Source organism: Podarcis filfolensis, assembly GCF_964270895.1.
Source record: "Podarcis filfolensis genome assembly, chromosome: 6".
NCBI lineage: Eukaryota > Metazoa > Chordata > Lepidosauria > Squamata > Lacertidae > Podarcis > Podarcis filfolensis.
In genome coordinates, this window is record NC_139609.1 from 71,956,282 (window position 1) to 71,976,337 (window position 20,056).

The window sequence follows — 20,056 nt, forward strand, 5'->3', positions numbered from 1 at the left end:
AAGATGGCATAGAAAAATGTGGAAGGAGGAACACCTAGTGCATTCAAGTTCTGAACATTCATATATTTCAATGGCACTTTAAAAAAAGAAAAAGAGGGGGGAAAGTATGCAGGTTTGGGTCTGTAGTCTCAGCCTGCAAAGTCTGAGGAATTTTGCATTTTCTAAAATCAACTCATGTGAGACAAAGTGTACATACAACCTCGCTTTGCACCTTTTGTTCCAGAAATGCACTCACCTAAATCATGTGTGACATTGAATCCATCCTGGGCCACATCTGCAGCAAGGCCCAACAACTGTCTCCATGGCAGTCTGGCAAACACAGAAACATGCATGACATGGCAGCTGGCAGATAGCTACATAACAGTTACAGATTGCTGCATGTGTTGCAGGTGAGCTGTCTTTGAAAACGGAATAAATTGCCGTGTGAATGTAGCCCTTGAGTTCCTTACAGGAAAGGCAGGATATAAATGTAACAATAAATAGCACACCTTTATTACATGCATGCATCAGTCCTCCAACTGGAGCTGAACAATAGAATGCCTGAGCAGAGAAAATGTTCATACCTCCCATAAGACTGATGTGCTTCATGAAGTCCTTTGATCATGCCTGGAACACCAACCAGAAGACCTGGCTGGATAAAAGGAGGAACAAAGGGAAGCGTAAAAAGAAAACCAAAAATGCCAATTGCACTATTGAAGCCGAATCTCTCTTAAATAAATAACATTAAAATAAATAAATATCCAGATGGAAAGCAAGAAGAGCAATGTATTGAGGAGATGAAAGTTTTTTAACAGTTGCAAGCCCTAATGGGCTCTGGAAGAGGAAAGTGGGGTGGAAGATACCAGAACAGGTAAGTTAAGGGAGAAGAAACTGAGACAGTTACCAACCAACTACCCCCCTCATGCTCTCTCGCACCTTTGTTTCCCAAGCCTTCCTAAGGCTCTCTTCTTGGATGCTGAAAGGGGCCGTCTCTCGGAAATCAATCACCCGGCTCTCATTCTTCCTGATGTCATGGACCAGCATTACTCCTCCGCTGCAACAACAGAGTAATACCAGTGAAACACACATTGAAAATTGCTTCAGCAACTATGGAATGACTTCTTCCTAGGCTGTGTTCCAGTACAAACCATTGCTACAGCATCTTAAAGTAAGCACAATTTTAAGCCTCGGCCCAGTATACCTGCAGGAGCGTCTGCACCCCCATCGTTCAGCCCAGACACTGAAGTCCAGCTCTGAGAGCCTTCTGGAGGTTCCCTAATTGTGAGAAGTGAAGCTACAGGGAGCCAGGCAGAGGGCCTTCTTGGTAGTGGTGCACCCCATCAGATGTCAAAGAGTTAAACAACTACATGACTTTCTGGAGACATCTGAAGACAGCCCTATATCAGGAAGTTTTTAATATCTGATGTTTTCTTGTATTTTTTGCATTCTGTTGGAAGCTGCCCACAGTGGCTGGAGCAACCCAGTCAGTTGGGCAGGGTACAAACAAACAACTGTCCCATCATTACACTAAGCAGCTGCACTGTGTCCAGCTAAATAGTTCTGCTAGTGTAAAGCCTTTAAGCAGTGCAATGGAACTTCCCCACTGCAAAGCAAGCATCTTTTAAAGCAGTTTTCATTAAAATTGGGGAAGAGACGGGGGGTGGGGTGGAGAGAGATCTGGGTCCCAGCACAAAAGATCTGGGGTTCAGTCCCCTGGCTACCCTCTAGCAACACCCCTCTTAATCTGTTTGTTAATCCTTTGTAATGGGTATTAGTGACAAAAAAAATCAAGGTTTTTACACAGGTAAGTGGTGAGGAAGCCAACAATTAGGTGTGGGGAAACTTTGATCAATATTTTTAAAAAGAACCATGGAGAGGCTGTTTTGAATGCAACTGCACAAGTCACATTAGGCAGTTTTGCAGAGAGAGGTACAAAAAGATTGTCTTTTATGCTTGTGCGAAACAATTCAGATATCTTGTTTGCTGAGACCTGTTGGTATAAGCCTGGCAAAGGATAGAATCATTGGGTTGTAGCCAACAAGTTTTACTCAGTAAACCCATTTAAATTAATAGACCTAAGTTAGTCATGTTCATTAATTTCAGTGGGTCTACTCTGAGTAGGACTAGCCGCGAATGCAACCCATTCATTCAACCACAACATGATATAGAAAGAAGCATTGCTGCTTTTTTAGAGGTTCTGTACCTTTAATAGGTGCAGGACAATGTTATCAGCTTTCCCAGTCTCTTCCTACTGAGAAAGCCCTTCCTCTCTGTGCAGCTGGTGGTGTAAATCAGTGCCTTGGCCTTAGGGGCTTTGTGTTCATCAACAAGTCCATCACAAAACCAGGTGTGATGCCAGCATAGAATTGTAACCAAAGAACTTTGCCCTTCTGAACCATCCAGTTCCCTTCCTCCAGCAGTACATATTTGTGTCGTCACTAGTTGTATAACCAAGGCATAAATCAATGATGCGGACATCCATCTCCACACCCAGTCACCAAAACAAAATGCTAACTTTGTGCCTGGGCGTTGTCAACTCAAGTAGACAACTATTTGTTGTGTGCTCATTGCAGCCTGCTTTGCATCAACTGTAGACCTGGGAAGTGACTTATCCCTGTCATTAATTTTAAAAGCTGTTTCTTGATACTGGACCCTGAAATAAGGACCTTTTGAAATCTTTGGGCCACCTGGAATCAGATGAAACAAGTGTTTCTGCGAATAGGAAGTGCACTTCCCTTGTTGAGGAATCACCAGAGTTGGCCTGTATACTATAGCCAGAGGGCAGCAATTACAGTTCAGAGACTCTCATTTCCAGACCATCAACAAGAGCCAAATTTCAACACCTGTTCTTCCATACCTTCCTATAGGGGACTCCTTTGCAAGCTGTCTTGGGGGGGTGGTCTCTTGAACGAAAAGTGGCATGGAATTAAAATAGAAAATCTATGCTTCACTGCTGAATCGGAATGAATGGCAAATGGGACTGTGGATGAGCTTAGTCTTTAAGACCCTCTTCCTTGCAACTGCTTTAATAGACTAACCCTGTTACCCCTCTGAATGTTGTTATACAGGTCAAGCTTTCATCAGAGTACTGTAACTGGGAAACATGCCTAAATAGCACTTCTCTACTTAAACTGTTGGTGTTCACCTGATACTTTAATCCCTATTTAAAACAGAGCAACTCTATGCATTAAATCAGCCAGTACTTAACCTTCAACTAGCCTTACCATTGTGATAATTTTGGTTGCTGTTCTTTTTTGTTTTTGTTTTTTGTCTTACTCCTGAACATATGTTTTGATTAAGCAGCTTGGGTGGCAAACTAGGGTTTCCAGTTTCAACAAAGGTTTTCTCAAATCCCATCTGATGGGCTGTTATTGAGTGTCTCTGTTTATGTAATATGCTCAAGAACTTCCTGGTGTTCTGGCTATCAAAACACTTGAAATCTCTCTTGCATAAAACCTCTTTAAAACAAACATTCTGATGGCTGAAAGGAGGCCACAGCTATGGGCAGAGGGCCAGGTGTTGAGGAGGTAAAGGTTGATGAAATTTGCAGTTGAATCTGGCCTCTGGAGTGCAGATGGCTTAAATAAATGGCAGGGATGAGCAAACTGTATCATGTTCCAGACAGACACATGCTTGTCTTTTGGAGGAAGATGCATGGCAGTCCTTCTATGGCGCTATACCCAACTGACCTCCAAAGCCACCTTCAGATTCACTGAAATCTGTCTCTGATCTGCACAGCTTAGAATACCAGGAAGTACCAATAAAAACCCGACAGTGGAGATTATTTAATGTATTATCATCCCAGGCCATTTTCCCAGGTGACCCTATCCTAAACTCAACATATGTAGGAAGCCTCTGCCCTACGATCTGTTAGAACAATGGGTTGATCCACACGCCCTTTTTACAAAGGCGTACATAATATCGGCCTCACTGACGGAAGCAAAGAATAGGTTGCCTCCTTTCAGTATAGAGCAGGATTGACTAATCTTTTCCAGCCAAGCAGCCACATTCCCTTCTGGGCAACCTTCTAGGAGCCACATGTAAATGATAAGAAGAATCAAAGGCAAAACTGAGCAGAGCAACAGGTGTGCACTTTACCTTTGTACAGTAAAGTAGTTTATGTACAAATTCAGACATTCCTCTCTATCCTTCATCCAGGCAAGCAAAGGCACTGTCAGCATTCAAGGAACCATTCAAGCCAGGCAAAGACACTCAAGGAAGGTGCAGAGCAGGGGAGGGTATGTGGTGCGGCAAGATTCCTGAGGGCCAGATAGAGTGACTTGGGGGCCACATTTGGTCCTCAGATCTGAGGTTTCCCACCAGTGGCATAGAGTGGCCAGAGGTCACTCCCAGCACTCATTTTCTTCTGCAGTAGAAAGCAAATAGTGATAGGAACTGGCAGCTGCCATTGCCTTTCACCGGCCATTGGAAGAAGGAATCATGCTCCCTTTTCCCAGAGGACAATATAAACAACTGTGGGCACGATGTCACACATTTCCTCATTTAAGACGGCGATGTGTGAACCAGCTCTTGAAGCTTGCATTAATTATCATTCATTAGAACAGTTTATATGGCACAGTATCATTAGCGTACAGTTATTGGTTCAGTAGGGCACATTTACACAACTTTTTTCCTCCACAATCCAAAGAAAAAGAGCCAGTCAAAACTTGCGAAAGGTTTCATCCAACTTTCAGGCTGCCAGATGAGCCTGGATTTGCCACATGCAAATCTTAAAACCAGCATGGACTTCCTCACCACCACATCAGACAGATATCACCGTGGAGCATTTGCAAAGGTCGCTTCCCCAACAGTCGTAGGAGTTTGCCCAGCAATGACAACAGAACTCTCTTTTCTGATGAGGGCCAGGAGGCTTCCCAGGGTGACACAACAGGATGACAAATGATAAGCAAAGGAGATTGTGGCGAACACCTACCCACCAATGCCGGCCGTGTGAGGGTTGATGATTCCTGAGCATAAGGCTGAGGTGATGGCTGCATCCACGGAGGAGCCTTGCTTGTTCAGTACCTCGATCCCCAGTGCTGTGCAGCGAGCAGCATCAGTGACTACGGCACCTTGATGGAATATCTGTGGGAAGTCACATTATGAGACAAAAGCTTCATGTGCTGGGGACTAGGTAGGTCCAGAAAGGTCCAGCCTCCATTATGTATTTATGTTAAAGAAAGGATGGGGCCCTCCAGACGTAGCTGGACACCAATTCCCATCAACCCAAGCCAACATGGCCAATGATCAGAAATGATGGCCGTTGTGGTCCTACAACAGTTGGAGGGCAGTGCTTTTTTTTCTTTCTAAAAAATGTTTAGGGGTACTCTCATTTTCCTACTCATATTGAAATACTGCCCCTCAATGAGGCCAAACTTAGATTCACAAAATGTTTAGGGGCATGCATCCCCCCAGAAAAAAAGCACTGCTGGAGGGCCACGGGTTTTTGTACCTGCTTTAATGCCCAAAGACAGCAACTTACTTAGGACTTTAGATTGTTTTCACAGGTAATGCTGTTGACTGCTTTTGTCATGAATCATTACTGAGGAATCATTCAGATGGAGGCTGTATGTAGCAGATGGGTCATTCAGGTCATATCATAAACAAGTCACTGGCAACATTTTTTTTGGGGGGGGAGGGGAAGCTTGTCAGTTTTTCCACAAGAAAAGTAAATCCAGATTAAATGGAGAGAGAAAATTGGGAATGGCATTCTGATGCAGCACAGATCCCACAATAACCACCTGTCTGGAAGAACCCCGAATATTAACTGAGATACAGGAAGCGAAAGAGGTTCTCTTTTGAATTGGATGCATGTTTTGAGCCACGAGGCTTCAGTGAGGAAAGAGAGCCAGTGTGGTGCAATGGATGTTAGACTATGATCAAAGAAACCAATCGTATAGTGAAGAGACCATAGCTCAGTGATAGAACACATTAGTTGAATGCAGAAGGTCCAGATTCAGTCCCTAGCGTCTCCAGAAGAAAGGATCAGGTGGTAAAGAACACGAAAGATCTCCACCAGGGACCTTGGAGACTTCCTGCCAGTCACTGGCCTAGATGGACAAATTGTCTGACCTGGTATAACGCAACTTCCTCTGGTACTAGTTCAGCTCCCTGTTTATCCATGAAGCTCTCTAGCTATTCTTGGGTCAGTCATAAAGATGGGATAAAAATATAGGTGAAAACATTTCAGCTCTAGTACAAAAGCATTAGATGTTGCCTCTGCAGGAGTAGGAACAATAGTGTTGCAGTGGGACCCATCCATCTTGCGTAGAATGTGCCCGGTTACATTTAGGGCTTATCCATACTTGCCTTTCCTCTATGCTTTCCAGGCACGGTCCACACTTTAAAGCTCTGTGTCCGGGTGCCTTTTTTTTTTCTTGCCCCATGAAAACGCACTCTTTATAGCTGAATTGGAGGAAACGGCAATCCGTGAAATAGCTGTTTGTCGTGCTTCAGCTTTAAAGGGTGGGTTTTCATGGGGAAAGCTCTGGGATGGGGAGAACACTTGTACACAGAGCTTTAAAACACAGACCTGTGCCTAGAAAGAGCATGGCAAAAGGTAAGTGTGGATAAGCCCTTACATGCTTAGAGCAGCGCATGACAGAGAGGAACCCGCACTGGGAAAGTGAGGTTCCAATGTGCGGCTCACCCTTTGACAAATGGTGCATTCAAAGTGCTTCATGTTCATGGTGAGTTCGCAACACTGAACACTGCTGGTAACTATAGTAACTATTACATTCACTATTATAAGCAAGTAGTTATGCAATTTGTAGTTGATCTCGAACTGGCACAGTAAGAGAAGTGTGGCAGTTCCCAACACAGCACTTTGAATCCCACTGCTACATGCAAGAATACATCATGATTAACTGTAGCAAACAAAATTAGAAGCTACCATTATTCATGAAAGGCAGGTTCTTCCTACTTCAATGCAAGCTTCCCTATCAAGAGAAAAACAGTCAAATGCCTCTTCTTACCTGTGGGTCTCCAAAGTAGATCTGCATGATTAAGGCCACCGTGACTCCTGTAGCAAATGTTAGGCAGGCGGTGATGATCACAGTCAAACCGTCCTGGCGACAGCTGCAGTCCCCGGAGAATGGGTCCTTGCTGGTCTCCCGGAGGGGCGAGATGTCCTGGCTGCCCATTTCCGATGAAGATGAAGGCAGGCGCTGAAGGCGAGCTGATTTTAAGAAGGAATCTGGATCTTCATTCACAAAGGAGAGAAAAGCGACAAACACAGGAGTGAGATGCTGAAAAACACTAACTCAGAATCAAAATCATACACAAAGACACTCACGGAATACCTGTTCCTGCTCCAATGGTATTGTTTTTCTGCTCAGCCTGAGCATTCAGAAAGTTTTCTGGCTCTGGTTCCACTATTATGGGATCACGTTACACATACTTCCCTTTAACTCTTGGAAGTTTAATGGCAGTATTAAATTATGAAGTGGGCCACTCTACACCTTGGAGACGACCAGTTTACCCATGCAGCTTTGACTCATGGTCATTACTTCCACCCCACTACTTAGAGGGTCTACTTAGCATCAGGAAACATAGTAGTAGCTGTAGTAGCTGCAGCGATGCCGTTTCCCATTTCATTAAGGAGACAGGGTATTCTCCACAAAATTTAAAATACTGGTCTTTAATATTTACAAGATTAAACTGCGAGGAAGCACTTTGTATTAAGAACAAAGGTACCTCATAATAACTATAGCTATGTTATCAATGCAGGGGGTGTATTCACAGCAGTTTGGAGTGGGTTTGATGCAACCCATGTGTGTATGTTTTTTACATCATCCGCATAACACCATCTTTATCCAAATGGCAAACCAAACTCCCCACCCCAACCACATTTAATCCAATTTTTTCAAATTTGTGAATAATCCAGTAAGGGGGAAAATCTAACATAATGCTATGGGTTAGCAGGAAAACAGGGATCCCGCAGATCTCTGGGTGCCAGATTTCTAGCCTTGGGTGCTGGGCTGAGCTTATTTTTCTTCCAGACAGGGGCAGAGGCAGATGTTGGCTCTGCTGTTAAGGCATCTGCAAGACCAAAAACCCTACAGGTAACCAAGGGGGTGGTTGCCACATAACTTGGGTGTGGTGTCACACAGGAAAATTACCACCTTTTAAAACTAGGCTTGGAAGAAGGGAAGGAGTTGCTTGGCAACAGGTTTTCTGGGAAGGAGAAGCAGGAAATAAGTCCATGTGGGGCCTAAAGGTCAGAACCATCTTGGCAGGCTGGCTGAAGGCAGGCTGGGACAAAGACAGAGAAGTCTTGGAATCTGATGCTACGCTGCTGTGTGGAAAAAGCCTTCCTTGAGATGCGATGCTCTGAACTCTCTCCAAAGTAGACCCAGGTGTCAATGTGTGTACAATAAACCATATTTCTTAGAAAACACACAAACAACAGTCTCTGCTGCGCCTTGACTCCCAGCAGAATCGCCAACCCTAGGTGAGCACCTGGAACCCCCTGTAATCTTGCTACCACTTGGAGAGATTGGGGCTTGCATGCAACCTTGGTAACAATAAAATTATGTGTGGATACACTGAAGTACATTATGTAGGTGGGTTGGGGTTTTTGTTTTTTAAAACATGCATGGCAATGTTTCACTGGGTGCTGTCTATTGCCACACACCATTACTTCCGTTTGCTGATCTCCTGAGCACATAATGGCCATTGTGCTTCCATCAGCCCAAAGGAAAGAATGCAGCATGCCTATTTACACTGGCTATTGCTAAAAAACAAACCCTTCTCCCCAAAAGGCAGCTCTTCCCACCTTGCCTTGGCTGCGTGTGCTTGTGTGTGAAACATAATGTTTCTATTCTTCTCTAAGCCACACCACAGATTTCTGTGTTGGGTGGAGTGGGGAGTTCTGGAGATCAAAGGCACCTATGTCTACACCTGCCTTAGAAATACACAGAGGTTTTTATGGCAGGCTTTGATGTTATTGCTCAAAGCTCTTCCCTCCAGAGGGAGTGGCAGAAGGAACTGCAAATCAGCTCGCGAGATGGGTAATGGCAAAGATGTGAAGCCATGGAAGAAGCAGTCCTTCCATCGATCCACAGAGTGCTCCAGTCCCTGTCCATTCAAGACATTGTCCAGGTCTGAGGTTCTTGCCTTCAGAGAGGAGGAGGCAGAAGGAGCTACAGATCAGCACTGGATAGCTCAGTTGGTTAGAGTCTAGTGCTGATAAAGCCAAGGTTGCAGGTTCAGTCCCTGTCTGGGACAGCTGTATATTCCTGCATTGCAGAGGGCTGGACTAGATTGTCGTCAAGGTCCCATCCAACTCTATGATTCTATAGATACAAAGACAGCAACAACCACAAAAGCATCCCATTTGGTGATCAGCATAGTATTTTGGTCCTTGTCAGTTGATGGTTCCCTCTGACCTTTTCAGTAAAGAAAGTGACAGGAAAATTGCACAGGCTTCTGTCAGATGGACTTGTGAGTTGGATCCTGTCCTTTGTTTCATGTCCCATTTATAATCACATAAAGTCCATAATACAGGGAGATTATTTTGGAAGGTCCTTTTTGGGGGGTCAGACAGCACAGACAAAATGGCAGGCTCATGCTCGTAACCAAATGATAACATTATTATTATCATTATTAAAACATTTAATGAAATGCTTTCCCACTGAGGTATAGATGCTCTTTATCACAGCCTGCAGAAACTCATCATGTGTTTCTTACATGGCTATGGGCTAGCCCACACTTCCTCTTCTCCCACTGCTTTCCCCCAGGAAAACTGTTGATAGAAATTTGTTCCAATTCAGCAGTAAACAGTGGGTTTTCCCAGGGAAAGTGGTGGGACAAATGAAAATCCTCTCAGACCCCCCCCCATGCTTTCTAGGCACAGGACAAGTGGAAGCGTGGACACGCCCTAAGAAAACACAAAGATTGTTGACAACCATGTGGAATGGAGAACCAAAGCCCATTTTGGTGGACTGGAAATTTCCTTATCCTACATAGTTACCTAGCAGCAAAGAGTATAGAAAGTTTGGCATGTGTTAGGAAGACATCTGTGCTTCACAGAACGTGAATTTGTGGGCATGCAATGTGTCTGTTCACTTGCTTCCATGCTCTCAGTTTGGCTCTTTTTCAGAAGCATGGGAAATGCCATTCTCCCATGGGAGAAGCCAAATGCCATTTATTCCCAGTTAATCCCAGTTAATATTCCCAGTTATTCCCAGTTAATCCCATGTTAACACCACTGAAGTGATTTGGGGCTAAAGAAGACAGACTAACGTCTTCTAACTCTTAGCTTGAACCTTGTAAGTCCTGACACTGTATCTTCATGCAAAATAAGGCAAACTTAGGCAACTTGCTGCCTCAGGATATTATGCTACTCCCCATTTACACCGAGATTATGTGCTGAGGTGCCGGGTGTATCAGCGGAACACACATAAGCCCACTCCACCCCATTCTGCCCCTGTCTTGCCCATTTGCAGTGCTGAAAATGGTGCCCTTGTCAGCAGTTGTGTGTGCCAGTCACATACACGTGGGGAGGTGCCAGTACTGCTTTTGGGCATAAAGGACCCCAAAGTGATGATCAGCAAATTAATACAAAACAACTAAATAATAAAAGTACAATAAGTAATTCAAAACAATATAAAACTACAAAGCACCCACCAGTCACATTGGATATTCATGCTCTCGCCACAGACACAACTTGCCAGCATTGCACCTCTCACTTGGAAGCCAAGTTAACTCCTATCCTCCTGTCAGCTGCTCCAAACTTTCACCAAGGAGCAAGCACACTCAATTACCTGTGAGGAGCACCTTCCCCTTTGTCATGCTCCAAAAGAAAGACTCAAAGGGATTATCTCCCCCTTGGTGTCTCCCCCTTCAGGACCACCCTACCAGGGCTGACTACTGGCAGTGACCCATCATCAATGGCAGCCGCAATATAAATAGGCTCTCTGCTCCCCACCGCCAACAAACCAGCTGTGGCTGTGGCAAAGTTCTTGTTCTCATGGGCTGGGCTAGATGGCCAGGCCTTCTGGCTCCTCCAATATGCTATTTTCCAGATACAGGGGGAAAGACGGCCACATCTTAGCCAGCAGCAGTCTTGCAACTTTTACCTGCCTCCACCTGCTGTGATTGCCCTAGCTTAGATGGCTTTTACAAAGGGCTTAGGCAAAAGCTTCTGTGGAATTGATATATCAATAACTATTTGCAACGGCAGCTAAAATGGAAGCTGTGTATTCAGAGGCAGTAGAAATTCCTACATAAGGAAGCTGGCTGCGTTCACTGCATCATCCAAACTGGTTATGCAGTCTCCTTTTTGCTGTGTACAAATTATATATTGACTGCACAATTGGAGCACAGTCTTTCCCTCAAAGAATTCTGGGCACTATAGTTTAGCCTTCACAGAGTGACAATTCCCAATAAGGTACCCCTGCCAGTATGGGCCAGTCGTGTCCGATTCTAGGGTTGCGTGCTCATCTCACTCTAGAGGCCGTGAGCCGGCGCCGTCCGAAGACACTTCCAGGTCACGTGGCCAGGGTGACGAAGCTGCTCTGGCGAGCCAGCACCAGTGCAGCACACAGAAATGCCGTTTACCTTCCCGCTATAAAGCGGTCCCTATTTATCTACTTGCACTTAAGAGTACTTTCGAACTGCTAGGTGGGCAGGAGCTGGGACCGAACGACAGGAGCTTACCCCGCCGCGGGGATTCGAACCGCCGACCATACGATCGGCAAGTCATAGGCACTGAGGTTTTATCCACAGCACCACCCGCGTCCCTCTATTCCCAATAGTCCTTAATAAAGACAATTCCCAATAGTCCTTAAGTGCCAAGAATTCTTTGAGGGAACGTGCTTCAAATGTGCTTTAAAGGTATAGTGTGTCTTACGTTATCCATGTGGACATGGATCCATGAGGGATAGAGACCACAAAGCATGTGGATTGGAGTAATCAAAGGTGAATTGTAGGAGTGCACATGATCCATTAAAACTCCCAAGATTCCTGCATTGCAAGGGGTTGGACTAAATGACCCTTGGGTCCCTTCCAACTCTTTGTTGTTGTTGTCGTTTAGTCGTGTCTGACTCTTCGTGACCCCATGGACCAGAGCATGCCAGGCACTTCTGTCTTCCCCTGCCTCCCGCAGTTTGGTCAAACTCATGCTTTGAGAACACTGTCCAACCATCTCGTCCTCTGTCGTCCCCTTCTCCTTGTGCCCTCCATCTTTCCCAACATCAGGGTCTTTTCCAGGGAGTCTTCTCTTCTCATGAGGTGGCCAAAGTATTGGAGCCTCAGCTTCACGATCTGTCCTTCCAGTGAGCACTCAGGGCTGATTTCCTTCAGAATGGATAGGTTTGATCTTCTTGCAGTCCATGGGACTCTCAAGAGTCTCCTCCAGCACCATAATTCAAAAGCATCAATTCTTCAGCGATCAGCCTTCTTTATGGTCCAGCTCTCACTTCCAAACATCACTACTGGGAAAACCATAGCTTTAACTATACGGACCTTTGTCGGCAAGGTGATGTCTCTGCTCTTGCTTCTATTATTCTACTTGCCCAGACACAGTCATGCAGTCAATTCCATCCCTGCACCCGCTTCCTTTTCTTTTAAAGCCTCCCAAACATGAGTTGAGGTACATAAAAGGTCATCTTTAAACAGATTTTTGATATTTTTTTAATCCAGTAATGTAAATTTACCCAACACTTGGCTGCACCAGAGCCAGTGATGCCTTGTTTTATAGAATGCATTGGTGTTACACAATAGGGGGCAGGAAGAAAGTGAAATTAATGCTGCATGCAAATGTATTTCAATGTAACAGTGATATACTTTTACTCTGTTTTCTTGACAGCCCCTGCTTGACGCCACAACTATCATCACTACAAAGAATGCAAACTGCCCAAAGTTGAGCACTTTTACATTCCTGGACATGGTTTACTCTCTCCTACTGAAATCGGGGGGGGGGGGGGGGCTAAAACTGCTTTGCTTTGGCAGGATCATTCTACTGTGGATCATATTACAGAAATAAAATTGCACATTAAAACAGCTCCACACTGTAATGGAAACAGGCAATGGTGTTAAATATGTCACAAACAACGATGCTCTCATTTCAAGCAATAGTTTGATGCTTGAATATGGGTTTATCTACAATAAATTTATATACATACAATGTGTACACACACAATTTCTTTTGAGCCTTAAATCATCAAATGCTGTTTGTGTGCCACAATTTACCGTTGAGAAATCAAGTAAGCTGTGTCCTAAAGGTATGTCTGTAAATTAAGTGTATACCTGAAGGAGTGTCTCCACCCCCATCGTTCAGCCCGGACACTGAGGTCCAGTGCCGAGGGCCTTCTGGCAGTTCCCTCATTGCGAGAAGTGAAGTTACAGGGAACCAGACAGAGGGCCTTCTCAGTAGTGGCGCCCACCTTGTGGAACACCCTCCCATCAGATGTCAAGGAAATAAGCAGCTGTCCTATTTTTAAAAGACATCTGAAGGCAGCCCTGTTTAGGGAAGTTTTTAATATTTAATGCTGTATTGTTTTTAACACTCGATTGGGAGCCGCCCAGAGTGGCTGGGGAAACTCAGCCAGATGGGTGGGGTATAAATAATAAATTATTATTATTGCTTATGAATGGGCATAACCAAATTGTGACTTTTATTCATGCTGTGAAGAGGTACAGTATCTACCAGCCTGGCATGCTGTAGCAGTTGGTGTGATGGGATGGCACTTCTCACCTGACCTCTGGTTAGTTGTACTGCTGCTACTTACTAGGAGATAGAGGGGGAGTTAGCGGCAAGGTCAGCATGGTGCAAACGTACTGGCAGAAGTACCAGATTGACTGTGTTTGATGCATTTGCCCCAATCTAACCTCACTGCTGCCTTGACTTCCTCCCCTGTAAGCAGCAACATAACCAAACACAGGTCAGGTGAGTAGCAGCAGTCCACCACACTGCTCACTACTGCTAAGAAGTAGTCATTTTTTCTGAGGCTTCAATCCTACACACACTTACCTGGGAGTAAGTGCCACTGAACTCAATGGAACTTATCGTGATGTGAATCACAGGATTACACTATTAATATGTTACATTGTTTGGTTCATGGCATCCACTGCTGCCAGCCTGAAAAAGTATTCCTAAAGCTCCTATGTGCTTGGGGTGGGTGGGCAGGGCTTAACATCCAAGCCAGTAATATATATTCTATTTCCCTAAATTTCCTCTTTGTATGTAAAACTTATCGCTCCAGTTGAGGGGTGTGAACAAGCTGCTCCTGCCAAACAGGTCGTCAGAGTACTGTCATCTGACAGTGCTGAGCAGGTGTTCCTCTCCCTGCCCACTGAGTCAGGGAGAAGAGTGCCATCTCATCCCTCCAATCAGGATAATACAGGAAACTCTGTCCCACCCCTTGCGATGACCACCAGTGCAGGCAAGTAATGGGATCAACCCTGTTTCCTCCCAAATCAGCCCATACTTATTTGCTTCTTTCAAAATCACTATCAACAAGAGACATTATGGCATAAGTGAAACACACCCAACTTTAACCTATCTCTGCTAAATAAAGATTTGTGTTTCCCTTCTGTTAAAAAGGGGGTGGTATTCAACTACTACTGAGAGCAGACCCACTAAAATTAATGGACCTAAGTTAGGAATGGCCATTAATTTGAATGGGTCTACTCTGAGTTGGTTGAACACACCCCAAATATTCTACTTAATAAAACGATACGGTAACTCAGACTCAAACTAATCTTTCTATGTATCCTTGGGGAAAACCACTTCCAACTGCATTTCATTTATAACAGAAGATAACATTTACTGCTTACATCTCCTCCTTCTCAATATAAAACAAATGACTGAGAATGTGTTTTGATGTCCCACTGCATGGCAATCAATTGTTAGTGATACAAAATAGTATCACCATGCTACTGATGTAGCAGAATATGTAGAAGTTATATTGTACACTGCAACTTTATGGCCAATACTTACAACTTTGTTGACATACACATGTATGTATATGTGTGTGTGTGTGTGCGCGCGCGCACATATATAACATTAATATATAAATGTTGCTGAATTACAATGCCTATAACCCCTGCCCTCTGCCCACACTTTCTGGAGCTAATAGGATTTGTAGTTCAGCAATATCTGGAGAACCAAAACAAACATAAACTGTGATAAAAGGTATATCTGGTGCTTCCTGCTTGGAGGCTACCATTGGCAGGGAAGTTCAGTGTCTGGGAGCATATTTAAACATGCATAAGGGAGACAAAAAATGAGGACTAGATCCTAACAGAGAAACAAAATATAGATCAACACAAATGCAACTTTGTCTATGAATTACAATGATTACTGAGATAAATTATGTTGAGGAACTTTGAACATTTGAAATGGACAATATGAGGGAAAAAAAGTATTATAATGAATAACTAATGTAGTGAAATGCAAAGGTTTTATAGGCATAGATCATTTTATTAATATTTATGCAGAGGGACAGAAATAGCCCAAATATTTATTTAAAACTTTTTTTTGCAGTTGTTGTAGTTTCATGCCAGCTACTAGTTTTGAGAGCTTGGAAGAACCCATCATGTAAAAGTGTCATGCTGGGCACAGAGGTTTGTAAAGATACTGGCAACAGATACCAGTTAGGAGAGTCAGTAGTTTTATGCACTGACAAACAATGAAACAAAATTCAAATGAGGAAACACTCAGGATTCTAACCAATGGATACATATGCATCTGAAAAGAGAATCAATAAACGATTGACATATAATCATGGGGGTGCCAAACTGAAATGTTTATTTAGATTTTGCAAATTTCAGAAGCTTGGAGTGAGCAGACCAAATGGAAATGAAAAATATGAAAACACAAGAGTGGTGGTGAGTCAGGATGGGACAATGAAATAAAAGTGAAGCACTTCTTTTACATATCGGTTTCAGTGTCCTGAATCTTCCAAGAGATCCTTCATATGCTACGAAGGAGGGGGAAAACCTGCTGCTTCCCTCCCCCCTTTGCTTCTATTTTAAAGTGGAGATCAATAATTTTGTCTAGTAATGCAAGACCTGTAAACTCCAGAAGAGTATTAGGCTCCCAAGTCTCATTCAAGGAAAGATTTGTGTGTTTCACTTTCCACATTACTGTAGAGGTAGAGAAAGAAAAGCGCATGGTTCATGCTTTTGCTTTTACTACTTCATTGTTACACATGAAGCAACTCATAGCGAAAGGGAGTGGAGAAAACATCAAAACACTTAACTGAACTACTGGGGATCTGTATCAGAACCAATGAGTTCTGTTGACTTACCTCAGCATGTTTTAGATGGCATGTCTCTATAGATTCATATCAACATATTGGCTTTTTCATTCATTTTTAACCTGCTGAATTAGTGATTTGAATCCTCTAACATGTGTCCCAACTGAGGATTTCTCACAAAGTGATGAGTCCGTAAGTTCATTGCAGGAGGATGTACCAAATTACAAATCTGATACCTGTTAGGTCATTCAAAAATCTGGTTACAAAAAATATGCCAAGTATGGATCTTTCTTGCTTTCCTCTTGTGAGTTATCACCAGTATCTGAGATTCACAGCAGTTATCTCTGTAACATGGAGGTTCTATTTGGCTATTCTGACCTATCCACCATAAGTCTGTTTAAACCTTTTTAGAAAGCAATATAAGCTGATGGCAGTAAACTGCAAACATAACTGCACACTGAATGAAGGAGTACTTCCTCTTGTCAATCCTAAAGCTTCTGCCAATCAGTTTCAATGGGTGGCTCAGAGAGCTCCAATTATCAGACGAGGGCAGCAACCAGAAACTCTACTTTGCACATTGTTCCTGTACAATCGCATTGCAAGAACTAGTGGAATCCGCATTTAAGTTGGATAGGTCTTGGCTACCTCTGCCAAATTTCACCTGGCTTTTGCAGTGCAGATCTGATACAAAAATAGTAAAAGTCTCCAAGGGCAGTCTTAATGCTTGCCAATAGCTGGTGAGAGAACAGAAAACTCTGCCCTTGCTATGTTTTCCAATATCTTCACAGAGATAAAGGGAAGGACCTCTGTCCCCCATCCCTCCCCATTTTTCAGGCATTACAGAACAAAAGGATGCCACATAAAGTCTCAGCATTATGTAGGATGGGAGTGACTAGGCTCGGTAATTAACTTGGCAGTACTGTGAAAATCAACATTTTGGGGGAAGCTCATCCAGTCACCCCCACCAAAAGGGGCGGAGGTAAAACCATGAGATGCTGATTTGGAGCTTTCAGAGGAGGTGGGAGAGTTGGGAAGATAATGAGGATGGAGGAGGCTGCTTTAGCACAAAAGGGTATTCTGTAGAGCAGCAAACACAGGGTGGGTTGCAAGATCTGGAGGGGTGGGGGACTGGAAAGCCACTCACTTTCTTGCCCCGATAGGGGAAAGTAGCAGAGCAGAAAAGGAGAGGAAATGAAATGGGAGATGGGGATGAGAAAGGTGGAGAGCGGCAAAGACAGGAGGAAGGGAAATGGCAGGGATGTGCAAGGAATTGGTACCCAGGCGGGAGAGCGATGCTCACGCAGCACCATCCTCCGCTATGGGTGGGTGGGGAGAGGAGGCTGAGGAGTCAAATATGGCTGCAGAGAAGTGGGGTCCCGATCCCGGGGCCGGGACGTTCAGAGGAGGCGAGGGATGGCTGCTGCGCCATCCAAATGCTGGTGCCAAATGCTTCTGGGGAAGGGGAGGAGGAAGGGATGGCGCAGGAGGGGGGCGAGATGCGGGAAGATGCTTGCTTAGGACTTGTGGACGAAGGCTGGAGGCAGCGGAGGTGGATGGGAGGATGGAGCATGGAGTCATGGTCGGATGGAGGGTGCAGGGAGCAGGCAGGCAGGCGGCTCCCGCTCTCACCCGTGTCCTGCTCGGCCAGGAACGCGTCTTCCTCCTTCCTGGAGCGCAGGCAGCTCTCGGGGGCGCCGCCGCCGGGCTCCTCCTCGGGCAAGCGGGGAAAGCTGGTGATGCTCATGTAGTCGACGGGCGAGTAGGCGCCCAGGCTGCTCTGCTGGCTCGCCTCCTTCTCGGAGGCACCGGCCGCAGACGACGCTGCGGACGCGGAGGCTGCTGATGCCGCCGCCGTCGCCATCCTGCCTGCCTGCTTGCCTGCGCCTCCCGGGCCGGGCAGCCGCCGCCTCCGAGCCAATGACCCCGCTCCGGAAGTGGCGGAAGGGAAGCCGAGAGGGAGGAGGAGGGCTGGGCTGGGCTGGGCTTGGAGCACAGGGACCGCCCACCTGAGCCAGGGGGACCGTGGGGCTGGTGGCTGGTTATCTCTTTTCTATGCCGTTTAATAGATTGAAGACTATGTCTAAATGATGTACAGGAAACAGAAGCAACAACAGGCAAAATAATAATAATAATAATAATAATAATAATAATAATAATAATAATAATAATAATAATAATAATAATTTTTATTTATACCTTCCCCAGCCAAGGCCGGGCACAGGGCGGCTAACAAGCAATAATAAAAACAAGTTAAATGAATACAACTTAAAAACGAGATTAAAATACAACATTATAATATTGAAACATTAAAATATTAAAATGCAGCCTCATCACAGGAAGAGAAAGGAAAAAGAAAGTTAAGCCAAACTTAAGCCAAATATTGCAAAAATGCACAGTTATACACAGTATAAAAATGAGGCATTAATACAAAATCATATATCTATAATCTAATCTAATCTATATCTGTCTATCTGTCTACATACACACACACACCAGCCTTGCATAGAATGGGCCCCTTCCCAAGAAAAGTGGGGGGAAACAAGTTTTGGCGAGCACAGGTGTGGCAAAGACCATAATTACAGGTGCAGGGATGCTGATGGTTAAGAAAGATTTGTATGCCACTCAGCCATTAAATTATTCTCGAATATACAGCTTTTTTTTTTTTAAGGACAAGTAGAGCATACAGGGACGTGGGTGGCACTAGGGATGCAGGTGGTGCCGTGGTCTAAACCACTGAGCCTGTTGGGCTTGCCGATCAGAAGGTTGGCAGTTCGAATCCCCGTTGCTTGGTCCCAGCTCCTACCCACCTAGCAGTTTGAAAGCACGTCAAGTGCAAGTAGATAAATAGGTACCGCTCTGGCCGGGAAGGTAAACAGTGTTTCCGCTGCTCTGGTTTTTCCAGAAGAGGCTTAGTCATGCTGGCCACATGACCCGGAAAAACTGTCTGCGGACAAATGTTGGCTCCCTCGGCCAGTAAAGCAAGATGAGCGCTGCAACCCCAGAGTCGTCTGTGACTGGACTTAACTCTCAGGGGTCCTTTACCTTTACATTTTTAGAGCATACAGAAGATGATCATCTGTAAAACACAGATTAAAATTAGTAAAACGTTTAAAACAGACATAGATAACTAAATTATATTTGCATTATTTAATAACTTGTTAAGCCCACCTGTCATCAACAAGCAGACCCAAGGTGGGGGTAAAATAAAAGTAAGATAAAAAACATACAGTTCCATCAAATCATATGAGAGAAATCCTTTTATTTTATTTTGATAAATGTATTTGGATAGGAGTGCTTCAAAATGAGGGGTTTCATCCATGCTATATAAATTACATATGCTGTGACTGCAGAGCCGGCCCTACCAGCAGGCAGAGTGAGACCACCATATCAGGCCACAGGTACTGGGTGTCTGTGAGGGGGGGATGGTGGCAACATATTAGAGGACAGAGCTGCATATACCATACAGCTTGCCCTGTGCCCATCCTCAGGGATACCACTTGCTGAAAACCACAGGTGGGGAGAGTTGTGTTCATGTCCTACTCACAAGCTTCCCACTGGCACCTTATTGGCCACTGTGAGAGCAGGATGCCTCACAAGCTGGGCCATTGGCCAGATCAATCAGGCTCTTATTATGCTCTTATGTTCTTATTAGCACTGTAATTGTGCATGCCCCATCCATCACTCATGACACAATATTGTATCCCCATGGAGCAGATGGACTGAAATGTTTCAAGGCAAGCTTTTTAAGTATACTGTAATGGGTTGCCTACACAAGTAGCAGAATTGTTGCTGGATTGTAGCATTTTGAACTGCAGAGGGGGGCGAGGAACTATCACATATCTGAGTGCTTCCCTGTTTGGGGGGGCAGGAAG

At 44.6% G+C, this 20,056-nt stretch overlaps 1 protein-coding gene across 1 annotated transcript in view; it reads right to left on the reverse strand.

Moving 5' to 3' along the window:
* GGT7 (gamma-glutamyltransferase 7) overlaps positions 1 to 18,110 on the reverse strand; it is a 34,673-nt gene extending 16,563 nt beyond the window's left edge. The window contains exons 1-6 of the mRNA XM_083618661.1: positions 17,814 to 18,110; positions 6,954 to 7,180; positions 4,913 to 5,064; positions 916 to 1,033; positions 564 to 631; positions 236 to 309 (exon numbers count right to left, since the gene is read on the reverse strand). Of these exons, the coding sequence (XP_083474787.1) occupies positions 236 to 309; positions 564 to 631; positions 916 to 1,033; positions 4,913 to 5,064; positions 6,954 to 7,180; positions 17,814 to 18,045 (871 nt within the window). The 5' untranslated portion in view covers positions 18,046 to 18,110. The remainder of the gene's footprint in view (positions 1 to 235; positions 310 to 563; positions 632 to 915; positions 1,034 to 4,912; positions 5,065 to 6,953; positions 7,181 to 17,813) is intronic.
* Between the last annotated feature and the right edge of the window lie 1,946 nt (positions 18,111 to 20,056).